This window comes from Juglans regia, chromosome 14, assembly GCF_001411555.2.
Source record: "Juglans regia cultivar Chandler chromosome 14, Walnut 2.0, whole genome shotgun sequence".
In the NCBI taxonomy this organism is placed as follows: Eukaryota; Viridiplantae; Streptophyta; class Magnoliopsida; order Fagales; family Juglandaceae; genus Juglans; species Juglans regia.
The window spans coordinates 9,021,622-9,046,764 of NC_049914.1; the positions used below are offsets into that span (position 1 = coordinate 9,021,622).

The 25,143-nt window shown below is 32.6% G+C and overlaps 2 protein-coding genes across 7 annotated transcripts; both read right to left on the reverse strand.

Moving 5' to 3' along the window:
* Positions 1–211: 211 nt before the first annotated feature.
* Positions 212–4,043, reverse strand: LOC118344556 (factor of DNA methylation 4-like). Its single transcript, XM_035685571.1, has 5 exons — positions 3,985–4,043; positions 3,366–3,532; positions 2,481–2,566; positions 1,131–1,346; positions 212–436 (listed from the first exon to the last, which is right to left on the reverse strand). The coding sequence occupies exons 1-5, from the start codon at positions 4,041–4,043 to the stop codon at positions 212–214; spliced, it is 753 nt and encodes a 250-aa protein (XP_035541464.1).
* A 771-nt stretch (positions 4,044–4,814) lies between these two features.
* On the reverse strand, positions 4,815–14,242 carry LOC108992989 (factor of DNA methylation 4-like). Of its 6 annotated transcripts, XM_018967730.2 has the most exons (9): positions 11,554–11,597; positions 9,851–10,746; positions 9,560–9,741; positions 8,533–8,601; positions 8,111–8,398; positions 6,235–6,447; positions 5,495–5,736; positions 5,378–5,412; positions 4,815–5,210 (listed from the first exon to the last, which is right to left on the reverse strand). In XM_018967730.2, exons 1-7 carry the CDS (start codon positions 11,556–11,558, stop codon positions 5,506–5,508), a joined length of 1,884 nt encoding a protein of 627 aa, XP_018823275.1. In that variant the 5' UTR covers positions 11,559–11,597; the 3' UTR covers positions 4,815–5,210; positions 5,378–5,412; positions 5,495–5,505. The 6 variants fall into 6 exon arrangements, 5 of the variants coding, with proteins under 5 accessions (XP_018823275.1, XP_018823276.1, XP_018823277.1 ...); XR_001996420.2 differs by lacking the exon at positions 5,378–5,412 and having other exon boundaries at positions 5,454–5,736; XM_018967731.2 differs by lacking the exons at positions 5,378–5,412; positions 11,554–11,597 and adding an exon at positions 13,944–14,242.
* Between the last annotated feature and the right edge of the window lie 10,901 nt (positions 14,243–25,143).

A 25,143-nucleotide genomic window follows, 5' to 3' on the forward strand; every position in this document is an offset into this window, starting at 1 on the left:
ACGAATTAATACCAAATGTTGACATGAAAACTGGCTGTCATTGATCCAGGCAACTAAACAACCAAATGTTTCCTACCTTATTATCCGGGGTTGTCCCATTTCTAACCATAACTAGACAGAATCCAACAAGTAAAAAGCATTAGAACTGTAACCTGTATATGTCATGTTAAACACTCTCCATCGTAGCACTTACAAATTACAATGCATATCTTCAGCGCGACCTCTGTTTAAGCAATCTCCACTTCTCCAGGATGTGGAGTACTCCTTCCTCTAATGTTGCTTTCCTTCCTTCCTTGAAATTCCACAGCTCCGGTACAATGTACCTTCTTCCTCTTGGATTGTATTCATTCACCTCCTTCAAGGCTGTAGTCACTGCCGCGTAAACTTCATCACCAAACTCATTCTTCAACTTTTCATCTTCTTCATTAATTACTTCCTGTACAGCAACATCCAACTCAAACCACCATATGACTTAAATGGAAAAATATTAGGATGATGTAGTATTAGTCAAAATAGAAAGTGGTAGGGGTGAACTTGTGTGCATGAGCTCATGTCACAGGTTCGATTCTCCATGGGATCAAACTGCAATTTAAGTGGGAGGCCATGGCGGTGGGTTGCGGTGCTAGTCTCCCCAAGGGTTTAGGTTTCATGGGTGAGGCCTAAGGGCTCTGCCATGGGGTGGTTCCCCGTCATAAAAATAAAAAAAATAAAAACACTAACAGAAACTATATCAAAAGAGGAAAATTGTCGAAAATTTACAAGCCAAGAGAGCCTAAGGCTTCGTTTGGTTACTAAACATCTCTCAACTCATCATTACAACTTTTTCAAATTTCAATACAAAATATAATAAACAATTCAATTTTTTTAAATTTTAAAATAATAATAATATTAAAAAATAATATTTTAATAATATTTTATCATCTCAACTCAACTTAATTCAACTCATTTCAACATCCAAACGCAACCTAAGACAATCTTAATGAAGTTACGACAAAGAGAACATCTTCTACCACCCACACAAAAAATATGGGCCTTCCTTTATATCAGCATAAGCAGAGATTGAGGTGGGTACGTTGCATGCTTAAAAAAAATATTCACATGAATTGTTCCATTATCACATATAGGCATACCTCACTAAACCGGCCTCTTTCATCTACGATGATCTTAAAGGGATGCCAGCTAGGATCTCTAAGATAGTCCTCCCATTGTGAATGCAGCACCATAGCTTTCTCAGCTGCTTCTTCCTGGGGAAATTTTCTCATGGTTGCAGTTGTGAATGGTATGATGTCAAGCTTGCCCATTCTCTTGACACCAATATTAGCACGGGCTGTCACTTCTCTCAATCCCTGTGAAGCAAATAAATCAGACTTTCCAGCAAAGGACAAGCATTTCCATATTAGAAAATAAACAGATATGAACAATAAAAAAACTATGCAAAAAACAAAAATTGTTGATACTACAAAGTTCAAGAACAATATGATCAGGACATCACATTCTCTCCTTATGTACATAGAGCAAAACAAGAATGTATAAGATGTCGACTCATCTCCAATTGAGGCCTAGCAAACCAGTACCATTGAGTTCAAAACAAAACACTGATAATGGTCCGCTGACACAGTTTAGATGTTTATCCATGCTGTCTCAAACGTCTCAGGGGACCAATTCTTCCATTTACAAAATATAGTTGTAAGCTAGCAGACATTGATAGACATACAAGTGGATTAATTCTTCCATTTACAGAATATGATAATGAAAGTAAACAAAAAACGTGACTTTCAGGAAAACAAATAAAAGAATCTCAATAACAAGTCTTAAATTCAACGATTGATGCATTTAATAAAACATGGAGATAACAAAATCATATCTGGAAAAATCCAAATGTAGGTCCAAATTTATGTTCCATTGATAATTGGCTTGTAAGGCAAGTAACCGTTTATAATGTAAAAAATATACAGAGCATGTAAAGGCAAAATTATTTTACTCGGTAGATTACTTGTTCATCATCTTTAGGGAAAAAAATGAAGCTCATTGCCAGCCCTATTCTGCAAATTGAACTAAGGAGTAACTGCTTTGCAATGCAGGTGTAATGCAATTACTAAGAAGGTTATTTTCTGTTTTGTAGGTAAACAAAAATTTTATTGACATTACAGAATGAGTAATTCTACATACAACCGTGAAGTGCGTAACCGCCGCGTAATCGCTTTGAAAAAGAGTGGGGTCCACTATTAAAAAATTAATTTTTTTCATGTGAGTCCTATGCTTTATTCATTTTTTTCAAAGCGATTACGCGGCGGTTACGCAATTCACGGTTGTAAGTATTTTTTCTCTTACAGAATAGGTATAGCCCAAGTACATGGGGTGTATACAAGAGACAATAGCTAGTTAAGAAGTAGAAGTAGATACAAGGAAATCTTGAAAGTTTAGTCCATTGAAATCAATAGCTATCCAAAGGAACAAAGTGTTGAAAAAGAGGCATTTACGTTAATCCAATGTCCTTTCTTGATCTTCAAAACGACCATTCCTTTTTCTGGTTTATTAGCTTTCTTAGTATCAATTACTAAGAAAGCTAATAAACCAGAAAAAGAAAACCAAAATAATTGACCGACTCAAGGACCCCATGCTGTCAATATTTTGACTGTGTAGTGAACAACTCCACCAAAAAATATGTCTAATCGGTCCGCTATAAGAACAAACAAAGCTCCACAAACCCAACAAAGTGTGCCCACTTACTTTGCTAAAACAATTTCTTTTGCCTTTCATTAATATTTATTTTATTTTGGAACGTTCATGGCAAAACAAAGTTTTAGATTAGGTTAGGCCTGGTTGGTTACACAAATGAAACCATCTCATCTCATCTCATCTAATCATTACAACTTTTTTAAATTTCTACAAAGAATATTATAAAAAATTCAATTTTTTCAAATTTTAAAATAAAAGTAATATTAAAAAAATATATTCTAACAATATTATATTCAAATTTTAATTTTTATCTCATCTCATCTGTATAACAAAACAAGGCCTTAGTATTTTTTTAGCTTATAAATGAGAGATATTAGAAAATTTTGAATATAAGAAATTTAATAAATAACTCTACATTAACTTAATAGTTTGATATATACAAAAAACAATTATAGGAAGACAAGTTCGTACATCCTTGTGCACCCTCATCTACTTGGCATGCCACCCACAAAAAGAAGCGGCGCATTTTGTACTTGTAAAATCGGTTCATTTTAGATAGAATTTTGCTAGGTACAACAGGTGTGTAACTGGTTGTTGTCAGCATAAAATTTAAAAAAAAAAAAGGAAAAGAAAAGCAATCGGCTGAAACTTTGGAATTTGATGTATTTTGTTTCTTCTCCACTCACTATGCCCACTACCTCCGGAAGCTCCAAACGCTCCAGAGGCCTCAGTGGAAATTTCAATTCCATAGTGCACCAATGCCTCTAAAAGCTCCCGACTGCCAACAACAAGTTCACCTAAAACTGCAATGCCCACACCTTTAACAGCAAGTTCAATATCGATGACCTTAGATCTGGTCACACCATGTCCGATAAGCTCCTCCCAAGCGACAGACAACCCGGGCAAGCCCAGTCATGGCCACGAAGACGACCATAGATTAAATGGCTATGCCAATAAAATATTTGTTAGTATTATAAAATATAATTATTTTTTTTCGCTCATCTCTTGTGGTGAACTTTGCATTCTAGAATCTTGCATTCCACAAAACATACCGATGCCTGATTTGATTCTTGGATCTTTTACACCGAATGAGAACCAAATGATGAAAAGGTAACCTTGATCCTTAAAATTCACATCATAATTATTTTATTTCTAAAAAAAAATCTATAAAAATAAGGAGTTATTTCATATTCCAATTTATACTCTACATAAGAAAAACAATCAAATGCCCATCATCACCAAGACAAATTATATTATTCCTATTTCTTTCCACGAATTATTGGTGTATGGATAGCCAAAGGCAACTTTTGGGCAATCTTCAATGCCCTCTTGTGAAGTTCGTCATTTAAAGCAGATAATCCCATTTCTCCTATAGTCATCATCCACAAATATGGCAATGAAACAAAAGGCACTTGGAGATCATTAGCAATCTTAGAAATCATATGAGTTATAGTAGAGGATTGTGGATCAATTATCGCCACTACGCCTTTCTCAAGTAACCGAAAAGCTGCCAAAGAAAAGAGATTCGAAGGGAGGCAGAGGTCTTCTTCAACTACGAACACAAATCAGAGAAAGGAACGTTTCGCTTCGAATACAAAAAATGAGAAAATTGCAGAATCGAATGGAAGGGGAGAGATGGGGGAAAGGTGATTCAGAAATGCTGTGCTTGGGGAAGGGGGGATTACAGCAGGGCGGGGCGGGGCAGGGGTGAAGGAGGTTTTTCTAAATGGTACCATTTCTTCTATGCCACAAGGGCAGTGTTTATCCAACAGTTCCTCCAACCGATTGTGTTTAGCGTTTTTTTTCAAGTGGAATTTGAAAATGAGACGGGAGATTTCGAACGAGTTAATGGAACGGTGCATTTCATTTAAATGCTACGATGATATTCTACATATCTCCTGTGTTTGTCACATTATAATCACTCCAGAGAGTTCGTATATTAGCGTATCTGTGTGAATGTCCCTTTACGCGGTTGAGATGAACTTCCGTAACGGAGATAATATGATGATTCGCCCTAAAATCATTGGTTTGTTGGGTAAGTGGTGCGTGGTCTAGAAAAGCCCATACAGCAGGCCCATAACTCGGGTCAAGAGCCCAGTATGTACAAAAAGATAGGAGTTATGAACTATATGCTTAATGGAAACATCACACTCAAAATAAGTGTACAAAAGGCCCTGAAAATAGTTTCTGAGATCGAAGATAACGGATCTCACGATGCTTACACCTCTCCCAGCCTGCCTCATGCATTAGCAAGTGATTATGTAATTAGAAAGCGAGCGCATGTGTCCATACAACCTGTAACATTGCAATGCCTAGTCCAAAATAGAGAACACAAACATCTTCCAATGGTACTCCATCCATTATAGTTTTGTCTTTATCAAAATACAGGCACGTCAAGCAAAAGAAAATTTCTGAAAGTTTCTTTATATGCAGGTATGCATGAGACGGACTACTAGCAGCCAAATATAACTGAAACCTCTAGGAGCACCACATCCACTATGCTTCAGTAAAGGATGAACCGGCCACAGATCCTGAAAATGTATATATTAGAATAGAAATAGCATGAAATGTCGAAATTAATGACAACAATTGAATTATGTGCTGTATAAGTCATATATGCCAAGTATAAAGTTGGACATTAGGTGTGATGAAGCTTCAATTAGAACATCAGGCAACTAAACAACCAAATGTTTCCTACCTTATTATCCGGGGTTGTCCGATTTCTAACCATAACTAGACAGAATCCAACAAGTAAAAAGCATTAGAACTGTAACCTGTATATGTCATGTTAAACACTCTCCATCGTAGCACTTACAATGCATATCTTTAGCGCGACCTCTGTTTAAGCAATCTCCACTTCTTCAGGATGTGGAGTACTCCTTCCTTTAATGTTGCTTTCCTTCCTTCTTTGAAATTCCACAGCTCCGGTACAATGTACCTACCACTTGGATTATATTCATTCACCTCCTTCAAGGCTGTAGTCACTGCCGCGTAAACTTCATCACCAAACTCATTCTTTAAATTCTTCAACTTTTCATCTTCTTCATTCATTACTTCCTGTACAGAAACATCCAACTCAAACCACCATATGAACTAAATGGAAAAATATTAGGATGATGTAGTTTTAGTCAAAATAGAAAGTGGTAAGGGTGAACTTGTGTGCATGAGCCCATGTCACAGGTTCGATTCTCCATGGGATCAAACTGCGATTTAAGTGGGAGGCCATGGTGGTGGCGGTGGGTTGCTGTGCTAGTCTCCCCAAGGGTTTAAGTTCCATGGGTGAGACGTACTGGCTCTGCCATGGGGTCCGTCTTTAAGAAAAAAAAAAAAAAACACTAAGAAACTATATCAAAAGAGGAAAATGGTAGAAAATTTACGAGCCAAGAGAGCCTAGGACAATCTTAATGAAGTTACGACAAGGAGAAAATCTTCTACCACCCACACAAAAAATATGGGCCTTCCTTTATATCAGCATAAGCAGAGATTGAGGTGGGCAGGTTGCATGGTTTAAAAAAATGTTCACATGAATTGTTCCATTATCACATATAGGCATACCTTACTCTTCCCTCCTTCATCTAGGATGATCTTAAAGGGATGCCAGCTAGGATCTCTAAGATAGTCCTCCCATTGTGAACACAGCACCATAGCTTTCTCAGCTGCTTCTTCCTTGGGAAATTTCCTCTTGGTTGCTGTGGTAAATGGCTTGATGTCAAGCTCGCCCATTCTCTTGACACCAATATTAGCACGGGCTGTCACTTCTCTCAATCCCTGCAAAGCAAAGAAATCAGACTTTCCACCAAAGGACAAGCATTTCCATATTAGGAAATAAACAGATATGGACAATAAAAAAACTAAGGAAAAAATAAAAATCGTTGATACTACAAAGTTCAAGAACAATATGATCAGCACATCACATTTTCTCCTCGTATATTTTATGTACATAGAGCAAAACAAGAATCTATAAGATGTCAACTCATCTCCAATTACGAAACCAGGACCCTTGAGTTCAAAACAAAACACCGATAATGGTCCACTGACACAGTTTAGATGTTTATCCATGCTGTCTCAAACGTCTCAGGAGACCAATTCTTCAGTTACAAAATATAGTTGTAAGATAGAAGACATTGATAGACATACAAGTGGATTAATTCTTCCATTTACAGAATATGAAAATGAAAGTAAGCAAAAACGTGACTTAAATTCTCGATAACAAGTCTTAAATTCAACGATTGATGCATTTAATAAAACATGGAGACAACAAAATCATGTCTGGAAAAATCCAAATGTAGGTCCAAATTTATGTCCCATTGATAATTGGCTTGTAAGGCAAGCAAGTGTTTATAATGTAAAAAATAAACAGAGCATGTAAAGGTGAAATTATTTTACTAGGTAGATTACTTGTTCATCATCTTTAGGGAAAAAAAATGAAGCTCATTGCCAGCCCTATTCTGCAAATTGAACTAAGGAGTAACTGCTTTGCAATGCAGGTGTAATGCAATTACTAAGAAGGTTACTTTTCTCTTTTGTAGGTAAACAAAATTCTATTGACAATACAGAATAGGCATAGCCCAAGTACACGGGGGGTGTATACAAGAGACAATAGCTAGTTAAGAAGTAGAATACAAGGAAATCTTGACAGTTTAGTCCATTGAAATCAATGGCTATCCAAAGGAACAAAGTGTTGAAAAAGAGGCATTTACATTAATCCAATGTCCTTTCTTGATCTTCAAAACGACCATTCCTTTTTCTGGTTTATTAACTTTCTTAGTTGCAATTACTAAGAAAACTAATAAACCAGAAAAAGAAAACCAAAATAATTGACAGACTCAAGGACCCCAAGCTGTCGATATTGACTGTGTAGTGAACAACTTATACTTGCAGAAAAAACTATGAACAATTAATAGCTGGGGAATTCATGTTGGCATCAAATGAGGGAAGACGGCTGAGGAAGAACGTGATTTGTGAACAATTTTTGCAAAGAATAGGACTGCACCAAAAAAATGAATCTGTTGGGGTTACTGCAATTCTCCAAGACCTTTCGATTCTTGTTATCATGTTCTGGGAACTTTTTACAGCTGGAAAGCTTTTAAAGGTACATGGTCTGAAACTAAAAATTGGATCAAAAGCTCAACAAAATTACCCTGAATCATGAACATGATTTAAAAAACATCTCCATCATGCTTTTACATGTGATGCCATGTCATTCAAATATTTGAACTTTATTCTACAATTTCAACTAAGTTTCTCGTTCATTCTTTCTTCTACTACTTATTCGTGATTTGGCCATTTTTGTTGTACTAGATCCACAGTTGTTACCTCACAGCTCAACTAAACATAACCATAGTCTATCTAAAATCAGTACTGCGTTTTAATCCTCAAATTATAATGCATCCCCAAGCACTTCACATGAGTTGAAAAAAGGGATACATACAGTGATTAGCTCTTTACGAGCCTCCTGCACTTCATCATTGGTTTTACGCTCCTTGATGATAAGAGTTTGGTTCAGTTGTTCCATGTGATCCAATTCTTCTTCCTTCTCATTCAAATCTTCTATAATTTGGTCCATCTTTTTCTTCATCTCAAAATCCCCATCGTCACCCATGTGTTTCATGACCTGTAACGCTCCTCTCATGCGCTCAACCTCCAACTCTAATGCCTGCTTAGCATCAAGTTTCTTTTCCAGTTCAATTGTTTTTCTATGAAGTTTCCCCTTTTCTTTCTGCCATCATCAATCAAACATAAAAAAAAAAGCACGAGATGTCTAGAAATTATAGTATCGATATACAAAAATTATAATATTATTATATATATTTTTTCAAAGATCCATTTCAAGGCACAGAATGCAAAACACACCTTATGTTCCTCTGCCAACTTCAAGAAATTCTCATCTGTCTTCTTTTGCTCTACAGCAGCCCTCTCATTCTGAAAAAAAGAGGTGATCTTACACATTCAGTAAAAGTTTCTCAAATTCTCACAGCAGGATAGAAACTAGCCAAAAAAAGAGCCAAGGACAAACGTTAAACCACCTCTATTAGCTCAATTAAAGTATTATGCCGCATCACAAGTAAGTAACAACTAATTACATAAAGTTTTAACATAACATTTTATATAATTCTTTTGTGCTCTACTTTATATACACCTTTATGATATTTGATAGCAATAATCAAATTAAAGCCTACATGGTCGAATCAAAACTACCGATGGGCCATGATCAAAAAAGCTTGAGAATTGCAGGCATTGACTGACTTCTATGCAAACATAAGCAAGAAAAATATCAATCCATCTAGAAAGCCATTTCGGACTATTATATTGAGTTCAAAGCATAACACAAGAAAACATGTGGCACCATAAGACAAATGATTTTCAATATCAACACTCTAGAATATTTATTTTCTGGGTCTTGAATAGATATTTTCTATTTTCTTCATTAAAAAAATACAAAATCGTGCTTTTCTGTGCTTTAAGATCACCTAAAAATGCACTTTAAGCAAATATTTGTAAATTCACTTTGCTTTGTCCTTGGGGTTTTGCACTTTTACCAACACTGGATCAACCCAACACCATCAAGGCAAACAATCTTTGATATAAGTGTAATTAAAAATTACACAAATAAAAGGAAAGAAGGAAACGTAATAGTTAATTCCTACTGCAAAAATTCTATTCTCTGCTTTTCAATGCAAGAAATGCACAAAACTATCTGAATGAATTTTAATAGATGACAAATAGCCTGGTTGAGGATGCCAATGACAAGTTTCAAAAACACCAAAACAGGGCCTGATCTATTTCAACTTGGTTTTTCATATCAATGTAACTCCTCATGAAAAAAAAAATACCAATCTACAATATAATGTCGATCTTAATCTGGATAAAACTAAATTACCATTTTTTTCTCATCGTGAAGTTTTCTCCTATCAGTTTCATTCTGAGCCTCACGCTGCTGCAATTGCTTCTCATGCTGCTCAAGCCGTTTTTTCTGAGCCTCCAAATGCAGTGTAACCTTCTCATGCTCTAAGAAAATCTTCTCAAGATGATCGCGTGTATTCTGTTGCATCTTTTTCATTTCTGACAACATTTATCAAAACATAAGATAAACTATTGCAAAGCATGGTAGTGAAAAAAGATATAAATCAAAGTGAATTCACAAGTAGAAGTCACAAAGTTTTAAGCATACCTTCATTGTAAGCCTTGAGCTTGTCCTCCTTTTGCCCTATCAACTTGTTTAGAGACGCACTGGTTTCCTGATATTCGTTCTCAATCTGTTTAAGGTGCAAACTCTGGACCTCCAGGGTATTTGTCAAGTTCGAGACAAGCGTTGAAGCTTTTCTTTGATCTTCTGCTTCTTTTCCAGAAATGGTTTTCACATCTGCACTCTTTCTAAGATACACACCAATAGGGCCATTCGAGTCATAGTCATCCTTGTGGGCCATCCATCCAAACAACTTATCTCCCAGATTTGTGGCTGTGTAGTAGTCCCTCTTCCCGCAATGATCGAGTTCAAAACTCTTCTCCATGGAAATGGCGTTGTTGAAACCAGTCCAATCACTTTTAAACTCTGCAATCGCAAAACCTGAATGTCCCCAACGATTCCATACGGGATGGACCCTCACAGGATTAAACCCCTTCCTTGACAACTCCTCCCTGAGTCTTGTTCCACTTTCACCAACATGTTTTCCATCTTTCCATTCAGTTTTAATATTTGCGATGATGCCCTTCCAAGGATACACAAATCCCTGATCACCATGAGGCTTGGAACATTCAGTTTTAGTGGCAAGTTCTGAATGAACCTTCACATCAAGATACTTTCTCATGTACCTCTTTAAAGCCAAGTGCCTCGCTTTCTCTTTGATACTGCTTCTCCGTGAGGTAATTACAGCAGAAGCATGTTGGAGAAGCTCCTTAAAGAGGTAATCTTGCTTACTCTTCCCAGGGCAGTATGGGCATCTATATACTAAATCAGAAAACTTAACCTTAGGCCTGCCTTTCTTCAACTCATTATAATATTTATACTCGTAGTACTCTAACTCAGTCTCACTAATATCTTTTTCTGACCTGTAGGTCATCTCCAAACTGAAACACCACAAAAACCAAAGATTAAAATTCTGCTTTCATTTATTTTGAGAGTAACATGAAAAAAGACCAGTTTTCCAGTTAAGTTCTCTGTTTCTGCAAGTGATGATTCTCCAAATGTTCCCTAGGAAGGGAGAACCATCACTTACAGAAACAGAGAATGTAACTGGAAAACTTTTTTTTTATAAGTAAAAATATTATATATACATATATATATTAAAAGGAGTAACTAAATACACTAAATGTATATATAAGAGAACACCCTGCCCATAATAGAATGTAACTGGAAAACTAGAGAATCATCACTTACAGGAGTTGAGATTATGACGTTTCACAATGTTTTTCCTTTAAGACAACAATAAATCATAAACATAAATTATACAAAGAGGTGTACCTTCTCCAGAGGTATATGTTTCCACAAGTGAACAGATGGAATATATAAAATACTCGTTATTATCTCTTTCTTCCTTTTCAGAGACTAGAATATTTATTTTTCCATCAGGACAGAGCATATACTCATTTATCAGGAAAATCAGATTCAAAAGATGAATGTTCTAAGCAACGATTCCAATGTTCCATTTCTGATACAGAGAAATATAAAGGTCTAATGCTTTATCTTCTTACTTTCAAAGTGTAGAGAGAACCATCAAACCATAGCTGCAACAGGTTCAATTTAGTGGAATTCAATGTTTTTCAGTATCAGTACCTCGCTAGAGGGTGAGATTTAAGAATTTCCTACAGCTTGTATGCTAGTGAAATTGACCCTCAAAAGAGTTCACAGGAAGTTTCAAATGAATACCAACTTACTACATTTTCTTTTTCGCAAGGGCCTACACATACTCTGCTTTTGCTTGCAAATATAGACTGAGGTTTCATTCGCAAGTGATATGTGTTGACCCTTCCACTTCGTAAGGAAAGTAAAGAAGAAGCTTTTAGACGATGAAACTTGTGAAAAAAAAAAAGGGTACAATAGAATTATTCTGGTTGAATTCGTAGTTTATAATGTATATAGTATGACCGACTTTTGGATTTAAATGATTAAAGCCTCTTTGGATGTTGAGTTGGTCCCAACTCATCTCACATCATCTCATCTTATATCAACATTCAAACACCACTCAAACACAAATATTTTTCAATTTCGAATCTTAACTATTTCATCTAATCATCACCTAATTATAATAATTTTCCCAAACTTTCAAACAAAATATAAAATACAATTCAATTTTTTCAAATCTCAAAACAAAAATTATATTAAAAAATATATTCTAACAATATTTTAACTTTATTATATTTTTATTTAACTTTTTATCTCAGTTTTTCCAAAACTCGATAAAGCATTTTAACTCAAACTATTTCAATATTATTCACAAACTATTTTATTATTATTCACAAATTTCTCATCTCATCTCAACATCCAAACGAGACTCTTGAGAGGTTTGGATACCAAAATCATTTTAACTCATTTCATCTAATCTCATTTAATCATTACGACGTTTCCAAATTCCTAAACAATTCAATTTTTTCAAATCCCAAAATAAAAATAATATCAAAACATAATATTCTAACAATATTTTATTTAACTTCCAACTTTCATCTCAACTCACTATCTAAACCTCCACTTAAGACTTGTCCCTTCTTATTTCATACTCTGTGAGCGCCCACACACGCAAGTATGCACACTTCGAGTTTCTTATATTGAATCTTTTTTTATAGGTTCCTTATATCGAATATTATAGACTAGACTTACTTGTTTGGATATTATTCTCAACTCTTCTTATCTTATTTCATCTCTTTCTCGAATATCATCCAAACACAAACACTTTTTAATTTTAAATCTTTAACTTTTTCATTTAATTATTACCTTAATCATTATAATTTTTTCAAACTTCCAAACAAAATATAAAAAATAATTAATTTTTTTCAAATCTCAAAATAAAAATTATACTAAAAGATTATATTCTAATAATATTTTAATTTTATAATATTTTTATTGATTTTTTCTCTCATTTCTCAAAACTCAATAAAATATCTTAACTCAAAATATTTTACTATTATTTACAAATTATTTTATTATTATTTATAAACTATTTCATTATTATTCACAAATTATTTCACTATTATTTACAAATTTTTCATTTTATCTCAACCTCCAAACCAGGTATACAGCATCCGTCAATTCCAGGCACGGACTCATCTATATACAACAAAATTCGTAACGTTCAACATTTTTGTGTTTTTTCTCAGCAACCAAACGACCAACAAGCTATAACATACCGAGCCCTTGTACGGTTGCGGTGGAAGAATTTAATGATAGTCACATCAAACTCATTTCAGCAATTCCACACCAAAAAGAATCCAATCAATTACGATTTAGAACGTTTATCTTCTTTCATCTTCTTCTGCATATATGTAAGATCGTAAGTATTGGATTTGGATTGATCATTTTATTTTTTAAATTTTGATTAATATATAATTTTTTTACTTTTAATTAATCATTTAAAATTTAAAATTTATATTAAATTAATCATTACAGTCTTTATAATAATAAAATTTATATTATTTATATTTTTTATTTATTTTATATTTTATTTTCATAATCTTTAATAACTTCTAACAAATAATATTTATTTTTATTTTTACAATTCAACAATCTATAATATAATAATCTCATATGTATATAAATGATAAAATTTCATATGAATAAAAATTTCATATTTATAATATAATAACCTCAAAAAATATTTTTAGATTTGGTATAACTTTTTTCTTATTTGAAAAAAAGAATAAATTTACTGTATCTTATAATTTAAATGAAAATAATTTAACTAATTCAACATGAAGTAAATATAAATGATATTTGTTAAATTTGAAGACGAAAATGCATTGGACTAATTCAATACTAATGGTCTAAGCAACCAAACAAAGCGCCAGTATTCAAACCCTCTGTTTGCTTCCTCGGAAAACTGAAAGGAAAAATAAGAACCCTCACGGCGACAGAAACAGCTACCTCCATTAGAACCACGCCAGAGAAGATATTTTCCCACTTCATTTTTCCAAACAGGGTGTTAAAACCGAAAACACTTTCCCAGATTCATTTCCTTTTATAATTTCCTACATTTTCTCTCAAACCAAACAAAGCACGAATATACAGGTACCATTTTGCATGTAAAACAGGATGGATGGTTCATCGATCATACCTTATATCGTTCGTTCGAGAACAGATTGCGGATCCCTAACCGCTTTCCTGAATGATTTCCGAAGCAAAACTCCGATATATCGACTAAATGCAGGCAAACCAGCCGATAAGATGAAACGACGCCCAGGAAACGGAATCGCTTGTCAGCTAACAGCAAACGAATCCTTAGCTAGAGAGGTAAGAGCAAACGAGAGTGACAGAGGTAGGTTTTATAGTAGTACGTTGGCCGAGAACGGAATAGAACTCGTCGGGCACGCAACCAATCACTCTCCCACTATGCCATAACGAGCCCGTCATTTAGGCCAGTAAGCTGTCGTGTGTAGACTCCAGCAGGTTGGGGTACAAAGATTAAATATAAAATTTTCATTTTATTATTATATATTTTTTAAATTTATATATAAAATACAATAAATAATTTAACTTTTTTAAATTTTAATATATTTTTTTAAATCGTAAAATAATAATAATATTAAAATATAATATTTTAAATATAAAATAAAATATAAAATTCTCATCTCATCTCTACCAAACTTGTATGCACTCATTTATATGCTAGTTACTTTTTAGTTTTTTTTTTTTTCATTTCACATATATTTAAAATATTTAAATATTTTTAAAAAAATAAAAAATACATTAATATATTTAAAATCACTTTTTTAAACATTAAATAAATAAAAAAATTTCCTCAACAGTATACTGTAGCGGTGGCATAGTAGCTTTTCTTTTTCAAGTAATAACATGTTTTAAAAAAAGAATAATTTCAAGTTTTAAATAGAAAAATTTTATGAGAAAAAATAATTACAATTGTAAATGGAGTAACTATCGCATAATTATTTTAAAAAAATAAATAAAATATTAGACTAATTTGAAAAAAATTAATTTTTTAATAGTGAATATCATTCTTTTTTAAAGCAATTACATGACGTTTATACACTTCACAGTTGTACATAGATTTTTTTTTTAACACTAATTCAGTTTGAAAAATTAGATAAATGAACTTCGTTACTCATCATCCATATACCACACATTTGAATTCTTTTATTTTTCTTAAAATAATTGAATTCTTAAAAGTACTTAATTTATAAGCTCTGTAATGAAAAAATTAGATTTTTTAAGTGTTACATATTAAAGTAATTTTTAATCTGAAATAAACTAAACAATACGTTTGAAGAAAAGTATCACAAACATGATTTTCCAGATAATCTAGAATATAGTTAAAATTTTAAAAATACTATCAATGAGCGAAAATATCTATACAAATTTCAGATAATTACAACTTTCAGATTTTTAAAGATATGAACATAATTTTAAAAAAATCAAATGATCGTCATTGCTATCTCAGAAATTACTTTTTAAATTTGTTTCCAAACAAATTTAATATGTTTGAAAATATTTTAAATATATAGTTATCAAACAATAAATAATTTTTTAAAAAATAGAACTTATTATTACTTAAGCTATAAATTATAAGCTATAAAATTATAAGTTATATTTTCTACAACAATCTCAAACATGCACTAATTTGAATGAGTAACACATTTTGATAAGAGTACTAATGATACTTTTCAAGTCTATTATGAGATACCGCGTATTGTGAGACCATTGTATAAATAAAAAAGAGTTAAAGAATCAAAATACTGTTAATTATTGCAAAACACGGTTATAACTTATAAAGTGTGCAAATCTTATGAAAAAATAAGCTCTACTATAAAAAAGTAAATTCTTGTTACATAGGTTCCTCCTCTTTTTTAAAAGATCTATGCACTACTTGCACGCTATAAACATGTATAAAATAGCTATTTCTTCGAATGAACTTTATTATATATATATATATTTTTGTTATGACGGAAACCACCTCACGGTAGAACTCTAAAAACTCGTTCATGGAACCTAAGCTCTCGAAGAGACTAGCACAGTAATCCACCGTCATGGCCTTCCACAACTCAAAGGAATCAAAGTTATCAAACATGTGACATGGGGTTATGTACACAAACTTGCCCTTCCCATTTGGGCTACCCACGGGCGGGTTGGTATGAATTTTATTATAAGTGTCATTCTCATGACTTCTTAAAACTTGAGATATTAGAGTCACTATCAGAGCTACTCTCATATACTAGAGGTGTAATCAGTTCGGTCCGGATCGAGGGATCACGAATCAAAAATTTTGGTCCACTCTTTTTTTCAAACTGATTACCTTTAGGATTGGACCATTAGCTATTGGTCCGGTCAGTACAATCGGTTTGATTCGGTCCATATGAACTAAAAATATTTTTTTCTCTTTTCTTTTTTTGATAGATAAATTAATACACAAAAAAAATTAAATTAGTTAAATCAAAATTTAGTGAGCTCTATAATATAGATTATGTAATTAACTCATTAAAAAAAATAATAGACTAGAGCTGTAATCGAGCCGAGCCAAGCCGGTCTTTGGCTTGGCAAGCTCAACTCGACTCAAAATACTCGAGCTCGAGATTTTTTTTTTATTCTTTGTTCGAACTCGGCTCGATAAGCTAAACTCTCAACTAGAGCTCGAACTCGAGCTCGTCCCACAAACGAGTTCGAGTCGAACCGAGCTCGAGCTCGAATTGTTTATTTTTTAAATAAAATTTAATAATTAATAAATAAATAAAATAAAATAAAATAAAAGATCTAATATTGAATTTATACACCTAACAAGTAAAATCTCTATTGAATTATAAAATTTTAAAAAATTTATAAATAATTAATATCTAACTAGTTCATATTTATCCAAAATAACAATATATTATATGTCTACATATATTATTAATACATACACTTAATATGATAGCATATATCTATTTCATATATGGTTTTCAAATACTAGTATATGAAATTATTAAATTTTATCGACTAATTATTATACAAATTATAAAATATACCTATGAACTATATTCACTATATAGACATAAGTAATTAGATTACATATTATATATTTAATTATAAAAATGGTATGCTTATATTATTAGCTAATACATATATATATGTATGTATATATACATAGGTGTATGTATATATTTATTAATATATGAATGAGTTTTAATCGAGTGAAGCTAACGAGTTGACTCGAGCATAAACGAGATGGCCTTAACGAGTCTTAGCCGAGTCGAGTCGAGTTTTGTCGAGTATGTATCATTTACAAATCAAGCGGGTGTCTGCTTTCGCGAATGAGTTTTTTTTTTTCACGAGTTGAGTTCGATTCAAGTTTAACCGAGCGGACTATCGAACAGACTGGTTTATTTACAGCCCTATTAATAGTTACTAACTTAGTACTTTAGTATTCATAATAGTCTATATTAAAATTCTAATATTTTATATCTAGTTAATGAATATTAAATACTTTAATTACCCATAGATTATTCATGCTTACTTGCAACTTATGTATTTTAAAAATAATTACCTAATTATTTTAATTAGGTGCAAATAGTAGAGTATGTATTTACATATAATAACATATATTATCAAATGATTTATCGTATGATATATTAGTTAATTGATAACATATATTATTTTACATTTTATATGGTCAGTGGTGATAGATTAAATGAAAATTATATAATTAACTTATACAACTACTATATAAAATAATATATTATATATAAAAAAAATTAAGAAATTTATATATAAGTGATTCGGTTAGTTTTGGTCCAGTCCGGCCCAAAAAAACCACACCTCAGGACTGGACCAAAAATCATATTTTGAAGACACTACGGATCGAGACCAAGTAAGGGTGAATTCGGTCTAGTCCAATCTAGAACAAACTATTTGGTCCCGTTGGTTTTTTCGTTCCAGGTGGACTGAAAAATTATCATCCCTACATATACATGCTTAATTAGTAATGTAAAACATACAACAAATAATTGTTTATACAAAATGGAGTGAATAAAATAGGACATCCAAACACCTGCCATCTTTTTTTTTTTTTTTTTCCTAAGCAAACTTTTCATAGATAAACTACATAATACAAGATACAAGATTCAATAGGATGAGAGTCCCAAACAAAACACCCGCCATCTTGATTTGCACAACACGGTATATTATCAGGTAAAATATAAAGTTGGTACTTTATTATAAAACATACTTTATTAACCAAAATTTTCCATATACTTTTCAAATGAATCATGTTATACTACATGTATGAGTAGATGTGCGGTGTCACATTAGTCGACTGGTCAATAATAGCATAACAAATCACGTTAATGCAATTTTAACTACGTATATTAATGTGACATGTTGATCAGAGGAATTATAGACACGAGCTTGTCAAAGGCCTATAGGCTGGTTGGCATAACCCCCAACCTCCAAAAAGGAGGTCTGAAGTTCGAAACCCCCCTCCTCCACTAAAAAAATAAAAAAGACACGAGCATGTAACGCACAGAATGCGTGGGCTTTATGCAAGATTTTATAGATTATATTTCTTTCAATAATAGTTTATACATAGCCACTATTAAAGCTAATACAAATTAATAATTATAATAAATGGTCAACATATAAATACATTACATATAGAAACTTTGTAACATGCATACAATTTGCCACATATACCTTAGAGAAAACTGGATAATACTCTTATCTTCCACATATACAATTTGACACATTGCCTGCAACATGTACTTTCGAAACATTGGTCTTAAGGTTTTAATTATAAATGTGACCTTCTCCTTCACTTACATTCATACCTAAATACATTGTTGTACGCAAACCTACAAAACAATCACATTGTCATTTTCATCCATATATTTCTATGCAAGCTCACGGTTGTGTTTCTCAAAGGCTTCATTCAAGAATCTGTACTAATACATACACACCTAGACATAAACATAAAGAAAACGAAGATGCTAAATAATCTCTATAGTTCATTGAAAGGTATAAAAAGTAGAATCCTGATCATGGTTTGCATATTCGAATCATGAGTTCTAACTCTTCGCTGAAATCCGATTTTTTGATCTAGATTTTCCGGAGTTAAATCAGTTTGAAAAAAATTCAATGACTGGTTCCTTAAAAAATAGAGACTACTAGGCATTGAAAATAAGTACATGATGCTAGATTTGGGGAAAAAAATATCTATGGTTGGTTTCATGAGAATTACAAAATAGAAATTGAATGAATGAGTAAACATACCTTCAAATATGTGGAAACATGATGATGGGAAAAAAACTTTAGAGACATGAGAGAGAGAACAAAATTTTTGGTCCCTTCATGTTGAAGAAGAAATTGATAGATTATATGCTTGGTCCCTTCCAAGAGAATGCATTTTTTCCTCATCGTTGTGAATGGAACCGATGTATGATTTTGAAAGGTTCATGTCAGTCGATTTAAGGAAACTATAAAATGGAATTTCCAAATGATGGGGGAAAGACTCAATGTGAAAAGGAGCATATAGGCAACTCTTCATACGTATAATAGAGGCGCACGATATTTGGACCGTTTCGAAATTTGGTGTGACACATCTCACTTTGTTTGGTGGATATTTAATGCACAATCGACAAATATGGAATGAAAGCCAACTCAGGCACCCTAAACACTGCTTTTATATATTTAAATAGATGCCGCCCTCGGATACTCTCGAATAGGACCGGCTCTTCCACCTCTAGGCGATAGGCGATAATTTTATGAGAATTACTACAGATACAAAAAATTTATATAAAAGTAATTTTACAAGTTGATGTGACTTTACGTGATATTTTAGATATACTTTACATTAAAAGTAAATTTATAAACTGACGTACTACATCTAACATCGTCAGTTTGTGAATTTATTTTTATATAATTCTTTTGTGGTTAAAGTATTTATCTAATTTTATTGCCTAAACCCCGTAGTGGTAAAAGGTCAAATAATTATATTATTTATGACATAATTTTAAAAAATAATTTATTAGCTAAATAAGAAAGGATAATGATATCCTTCCAAATGGTTAACAACCAGTTTACAATTAAGACAATATAATTGTTTTGCAAAATTATAAAATATTTGTTACATCACTTTTTTATTACCTATTTGTAAACTGGTTGTCAACGAGTCAGAAGACTATTATCATTCAACAAGAAATCTAACATAGAAAAAAAAAAAAAAACAAATTACTGCGAAAAAAAGCTCAATTAGAATTGACAATGATTTACCAAAAAAAAATTGAAAAAAAAAAGCTCAGAAACGTATTAATTTTGCAAAAAAAAAAAAAAAAAAAAGTCATTTATGATATGAAAGGCGTTACAAATTTTTTTTATAAAAAAAATTAAGATCTCCTCTTCTCATTCATTAGCAATAAAAGAACTACTCGTTACAAGCCATATCTTTCATATGGTCCATCTTCAATCTAGCATTGCTCTCCTTCTAATTGTAAAGCCTTCTTTGACAAGCTATGAGGAGTTGTCTCCTTCTCGACAGATGAACCAAGCATTCGTCTTTGAGAGAAAACATGTTTCATGTCATCCAAGAATATTTAGAGCCTTCTAATTGTAAAGGCTTTACAACTTCACCTAAGAAAACCTCAGTCAGAAATTATGAACATAAATCTCCATCTCCTTTTGAAAGACCCTAGATCAACTCCAATGAAAAAATCTGTTTTGATAATCAGCTAATTCTACTCTAACATCTATTGAAACTTGCTCATAATCTTGCGCACATCCATTGAAGGTAGCAAACAACTTCGCATCATAGATGTTCATCGGTTGAAGAAGGTAAAAAAGAGAGTAAAGAGACGGCGACTAATCCATTTCTATAGGCACAAAGGCTGTAAAAATAAGAATGCAAACATGTGGAATGCTTTTTTTATTATTCCATTTTCTGGTAACAATCGCACATGAGCCAAGTTTCCTATTTCATTACAATTTATTTGAACTGTTTCTTATTTCTTGCTAGTTTTCTTTCAACTACAATGCCTTCTCCTACGACCGGTGGGGTGACAACTAGTTTTGGTCAAACGCGCTACCAAGCTGCGCTACATATATCCCTTTCCATTGGTTGACAATGGACATATATAGTAGAATCGTAACCATAGAATATGACCCTAAACACATATCACATGTGGATTGGGGGATTTCTCATCGTTGGTGCTACCACACATGCTAAGAGATTATGATCCAACTACTCAATACAAATTAAAGCTTCTTATACCAATTTCTCTTGACACACATTACTAAGAGGAATTTACAAACCAATGCTTCCATAAATTCGATTGTGGGTTATAATTATAGCTTCATTACCTGTTTATTTTGGATTGTCTCTCAGATAACTAAAAAGAAAGAGTCAAAAGAAAGGAACAGAATTTCTATTAGTCGTATTAACAGCTACTCTAGAAGGAATATTTTTATGCAATGCTAACGATTTAATAACTATCTTTGTAGCTCCAATCCAATTATTAATATTGATACCCTTTTTTTCTTTGCAACTTAAAAGTTTTATATCAAGTAATTAGTATAAAGTAAAGTAAAACAAGAAATCAATCAGACGACATAAAAATTTACGTGGTTCGACAACATACTTACGTTCACAGACTACAGATGATTTTATTATCTTAAGGAATGATAAAATACATGTTAGGGTATAAATACACCATTCTAGAATGGCCATACCGTTCATAACAAATATACACATATATTGTAACAATCCGATCCTAAGATTAGGCTATAAGATAAGTTTTATGTATTTATCTTATAACTATAAATATTATTATTATTATTTATTATTATTATTGTTATTATTATCATCAGATTTTACATTTATTTAATTTACTTCTTTTATCATCTTAGGAAATATGCTAGCGGTAAATTAGTGATTTCCTTCCCTATCTTAGGAAATATAGTTATCCATTAGTTTCCATATTAGATTAGTTTCCTAGTTTGAAACCACAACGTGATTCTTCAAAATCATCTCAGAAAACCGTATCCTCGTAGGAATAATTTTTCCAAGTGTAGCCAACTTCAAACCGTAACATATCTTCTAAGGAGTCACGCCGTTTCCCTCCCATCGCCTATAAAAAAAAACCCACAAAAATCCTCTATTTTAAATGCACTGAAATACCTAGAGGAACAACACTTTTGCTTAAGCCTTAGTTTCTGCCCAACCGCCGACCACCATAAGACATTGGAGCACCACCCGCGATGCCAGAAACTGCCGGCCAACCCAACCCCGTCGAGCCCACTCCTTTCCGTTAGCCCACGACTGTCACCCCTGCTCTCTCTCTCAATTGCTTTTCGGCGTGACAGAACTCCCCAGCCCAAACAACACCACGGTTGCATTGTCGCATGGTTCACTTCCTTCAGCGTCGCACCACCACAGACCAACCTCCAGTTACGCCACCTTCACTTCTAGCCGTCCGGAACCACCACACGTCTAGCTTCCCTCTTGATGAGTCCATCGTAGAACCTCTCCCTCTCTCTCAAACTCTGTTTTTCTTTTGTTTACCCATGTGTCTTGTTTCCTAAAAGAACCCTTAGTTCTTGATGGGCCTTGGGCCCTAGGCCCTTATGTGCGTGGGATGGACTTATTCTTTTGTTGGGCTCAGGTAGTAATATTATTATGGGCCAGATTGCAACTCTTACAAATTCTAATGATCTTTAAATGGACTTGTATTTTAAATTAGATTTAATCTTATTTTATTTCAACAACAGTTTTACTAATTTTATGGGCTTAACATTTTAAAAGTCAGTTTTCTTAAATAAATATATTAGTCAAAGGCTATTTTATAAGGAAATGTTTAAAGAATTTGAATTATATTTCAAAGTATATTTTTGAGACTAATATTTTGTTAATATTTCTTTGTCTATTTAGTAGAATTTAATAAAATTATTATGTTAAGAATATTTAAATAATATTAGTATTTATTAGGTTTCTCATAAGATTTAATAATTATGTTAAGAAATGAAACTTAGTTTAAGAATTTAAGTTTTATGAATTATTTTAAAATAGCTCGAGTATTCTACTAAATTATAAATTAGTATTTTAAGGAATTTAAATACCAGGATTTATTGATTATAGTGTTAAACAAATGATTTGTTTGACTATCTTTTAGATTGTGAATTTAATTAGGTAAGATATTAGTACTAATTTATTTCCAAACAAATTTAGTTATAGTTATTATTACATATAGGTGTCAAGTTACGAAGTGTTATTCAAGAAGAAGCACAGTGAGGTAAGCAATTTGATCACAAATTAGGATCATCACAGTTCAGCTAATATATAAGTATTATTCAAGCCAGTTCATTGACAGCCATTATTTATGTATCACTCATGTCATATGAAAACATGTCATCAGCATAACATACAATCATGTCATTTCGCATTATGTTCCAATTCAGAAATTATAATTATGTATGTAACATGCAATGCATCTCATGTGTATAAGACACATAAGCTATCTTAAATTCAAGTGTAAGATAAGATCAGATCAGTTAATAAGATGGTCATTCAGATGCATGGTACCAATGCAATTCAATTTCAGGGTGGATGTGCAAGCCACGAACTCAGACGTAATCCACCATAGTATGCCAGAATACTATCAGCGGCTCCCCTTGCGACCGCAGGATGTGAGGTCGGTGCACAACCTCGCACACAGGGTTAAGTGTGTGGGCCAGTCAGTTAAGTCAGATCAATAAGTTAAATCAGATAAATTAGTCAGATCAGTAAGTTAATTCAGTTAAATCAGTCATACCTAGCATAAGCATCAGTATGAACAATCATGAATTTTAAACTCTCGGCATAAAAATTTTTATGAAAACCTTATGTTTATTATGTTTACGTTGTGATGGATTTCTTGCTAAGTTTTCGACTCATTTTAGTTAGTTTTCATGTTTTTAACCACCCAGGTGAGGATGATGAATACGAGCAGGCAAGCCAGGAATAGAAGGAGCAGTTAATTTTAGTTTCAAACTTTCTAAATAAAACATGCTTTTATGATATGAATTTATTCAGTTTATTTTTTTAATGTTTTTGGAAGACATTTTATTAGACGCTTTTCTACAAAATAAATTTCTAATTTCATTTATGAAATTTGAGATCTCTTGCTGGGTTTATTTTTATGAAAAATACGTGACACTCCTAGCCTACGGAAAGGGGGTGTTACATATATATATATGGTTGTATGACGGAAATTCTAATTTCACAATTATCGCGTTATTCGCTCAAGCGAGGTATCGAGCAAGTCTCAAGCGAATTTTTTGTGTAATGTTCGCTAGAGCAGTCTGTCGCTCGAACGTCGGCAAACTTTCTATCCGGCGTTAATTTCTCGAGTCAAATAGGATAAAAAAATCTCTCTCTTGGGGCCTTTGCCCCCAGGCCTCCATGAGGCTTGAACATATTCGCTTCAACTTTGGGTCTGTGCTCCATGGCCGAAGTCTCATTGAAACTCCACAAATAAATCGTGACAAGTCCTTGTTAGATCGGATCATCAAATCGAATCACCATAATAACAAATCAAGCTTCATAAACCCAACAAAGTGTGCCAACTTACTTTGCTAGTGTTTATTTTATTTTATTTTGGAACGTTCATGCCAAAACAAAGTTTTAGATTAGGGTTAGTGTTTTTTTCGCTTATAAATGAGAGATATTAGAAAAATCTGAATAGAAAAAATTTAGTTAATAACTCAACATTAACTTAAGAGCGGTGCTACAATCACCAAAATTATGTCCAGAGTAAGGTCACCGAAATTTTTCATTTGTATTTTTTTAATGTATTTTTTTAATCATCATAAATATTTTTAAAAAATATCACAATATCATTAAAAAATATTTTCTTAATCACTAAATAAAATTAAATAAAATAAAAACTCAATCAGGAAACTGGGTGAGTTTGGATGTTAAAGTGAGTTGAGTTGAGTTGAGTTGAGATGATAAAATATTGATAAAATATTATTTTTTAATATTATTATTATTTTGAGATTTGAAAAAGTTGAATTGTTTATTATATTTTGTATTGAAATTTAAAAAAATTGTAATGATGAGTTAAAATGAGTTGAGAGTAGTTTACTAACCAAACGCAGCCATACGAGTCTCGAATTCCGATGCAAAGCATTTCTGTTAACAATAGTTTGACATTTTTTTAAAAGTTAAAGAAAAAAAAAAAGGGCCTCGTGCCTCGGAATCTATTGAGCTGACCGGCCTGCTGCCGAATCCTCATCATCATCGCAGACCTCATCGATTGCTTGTTGTTGCAATAATAACATGAGAAACAGTCTGGTAAGTCACC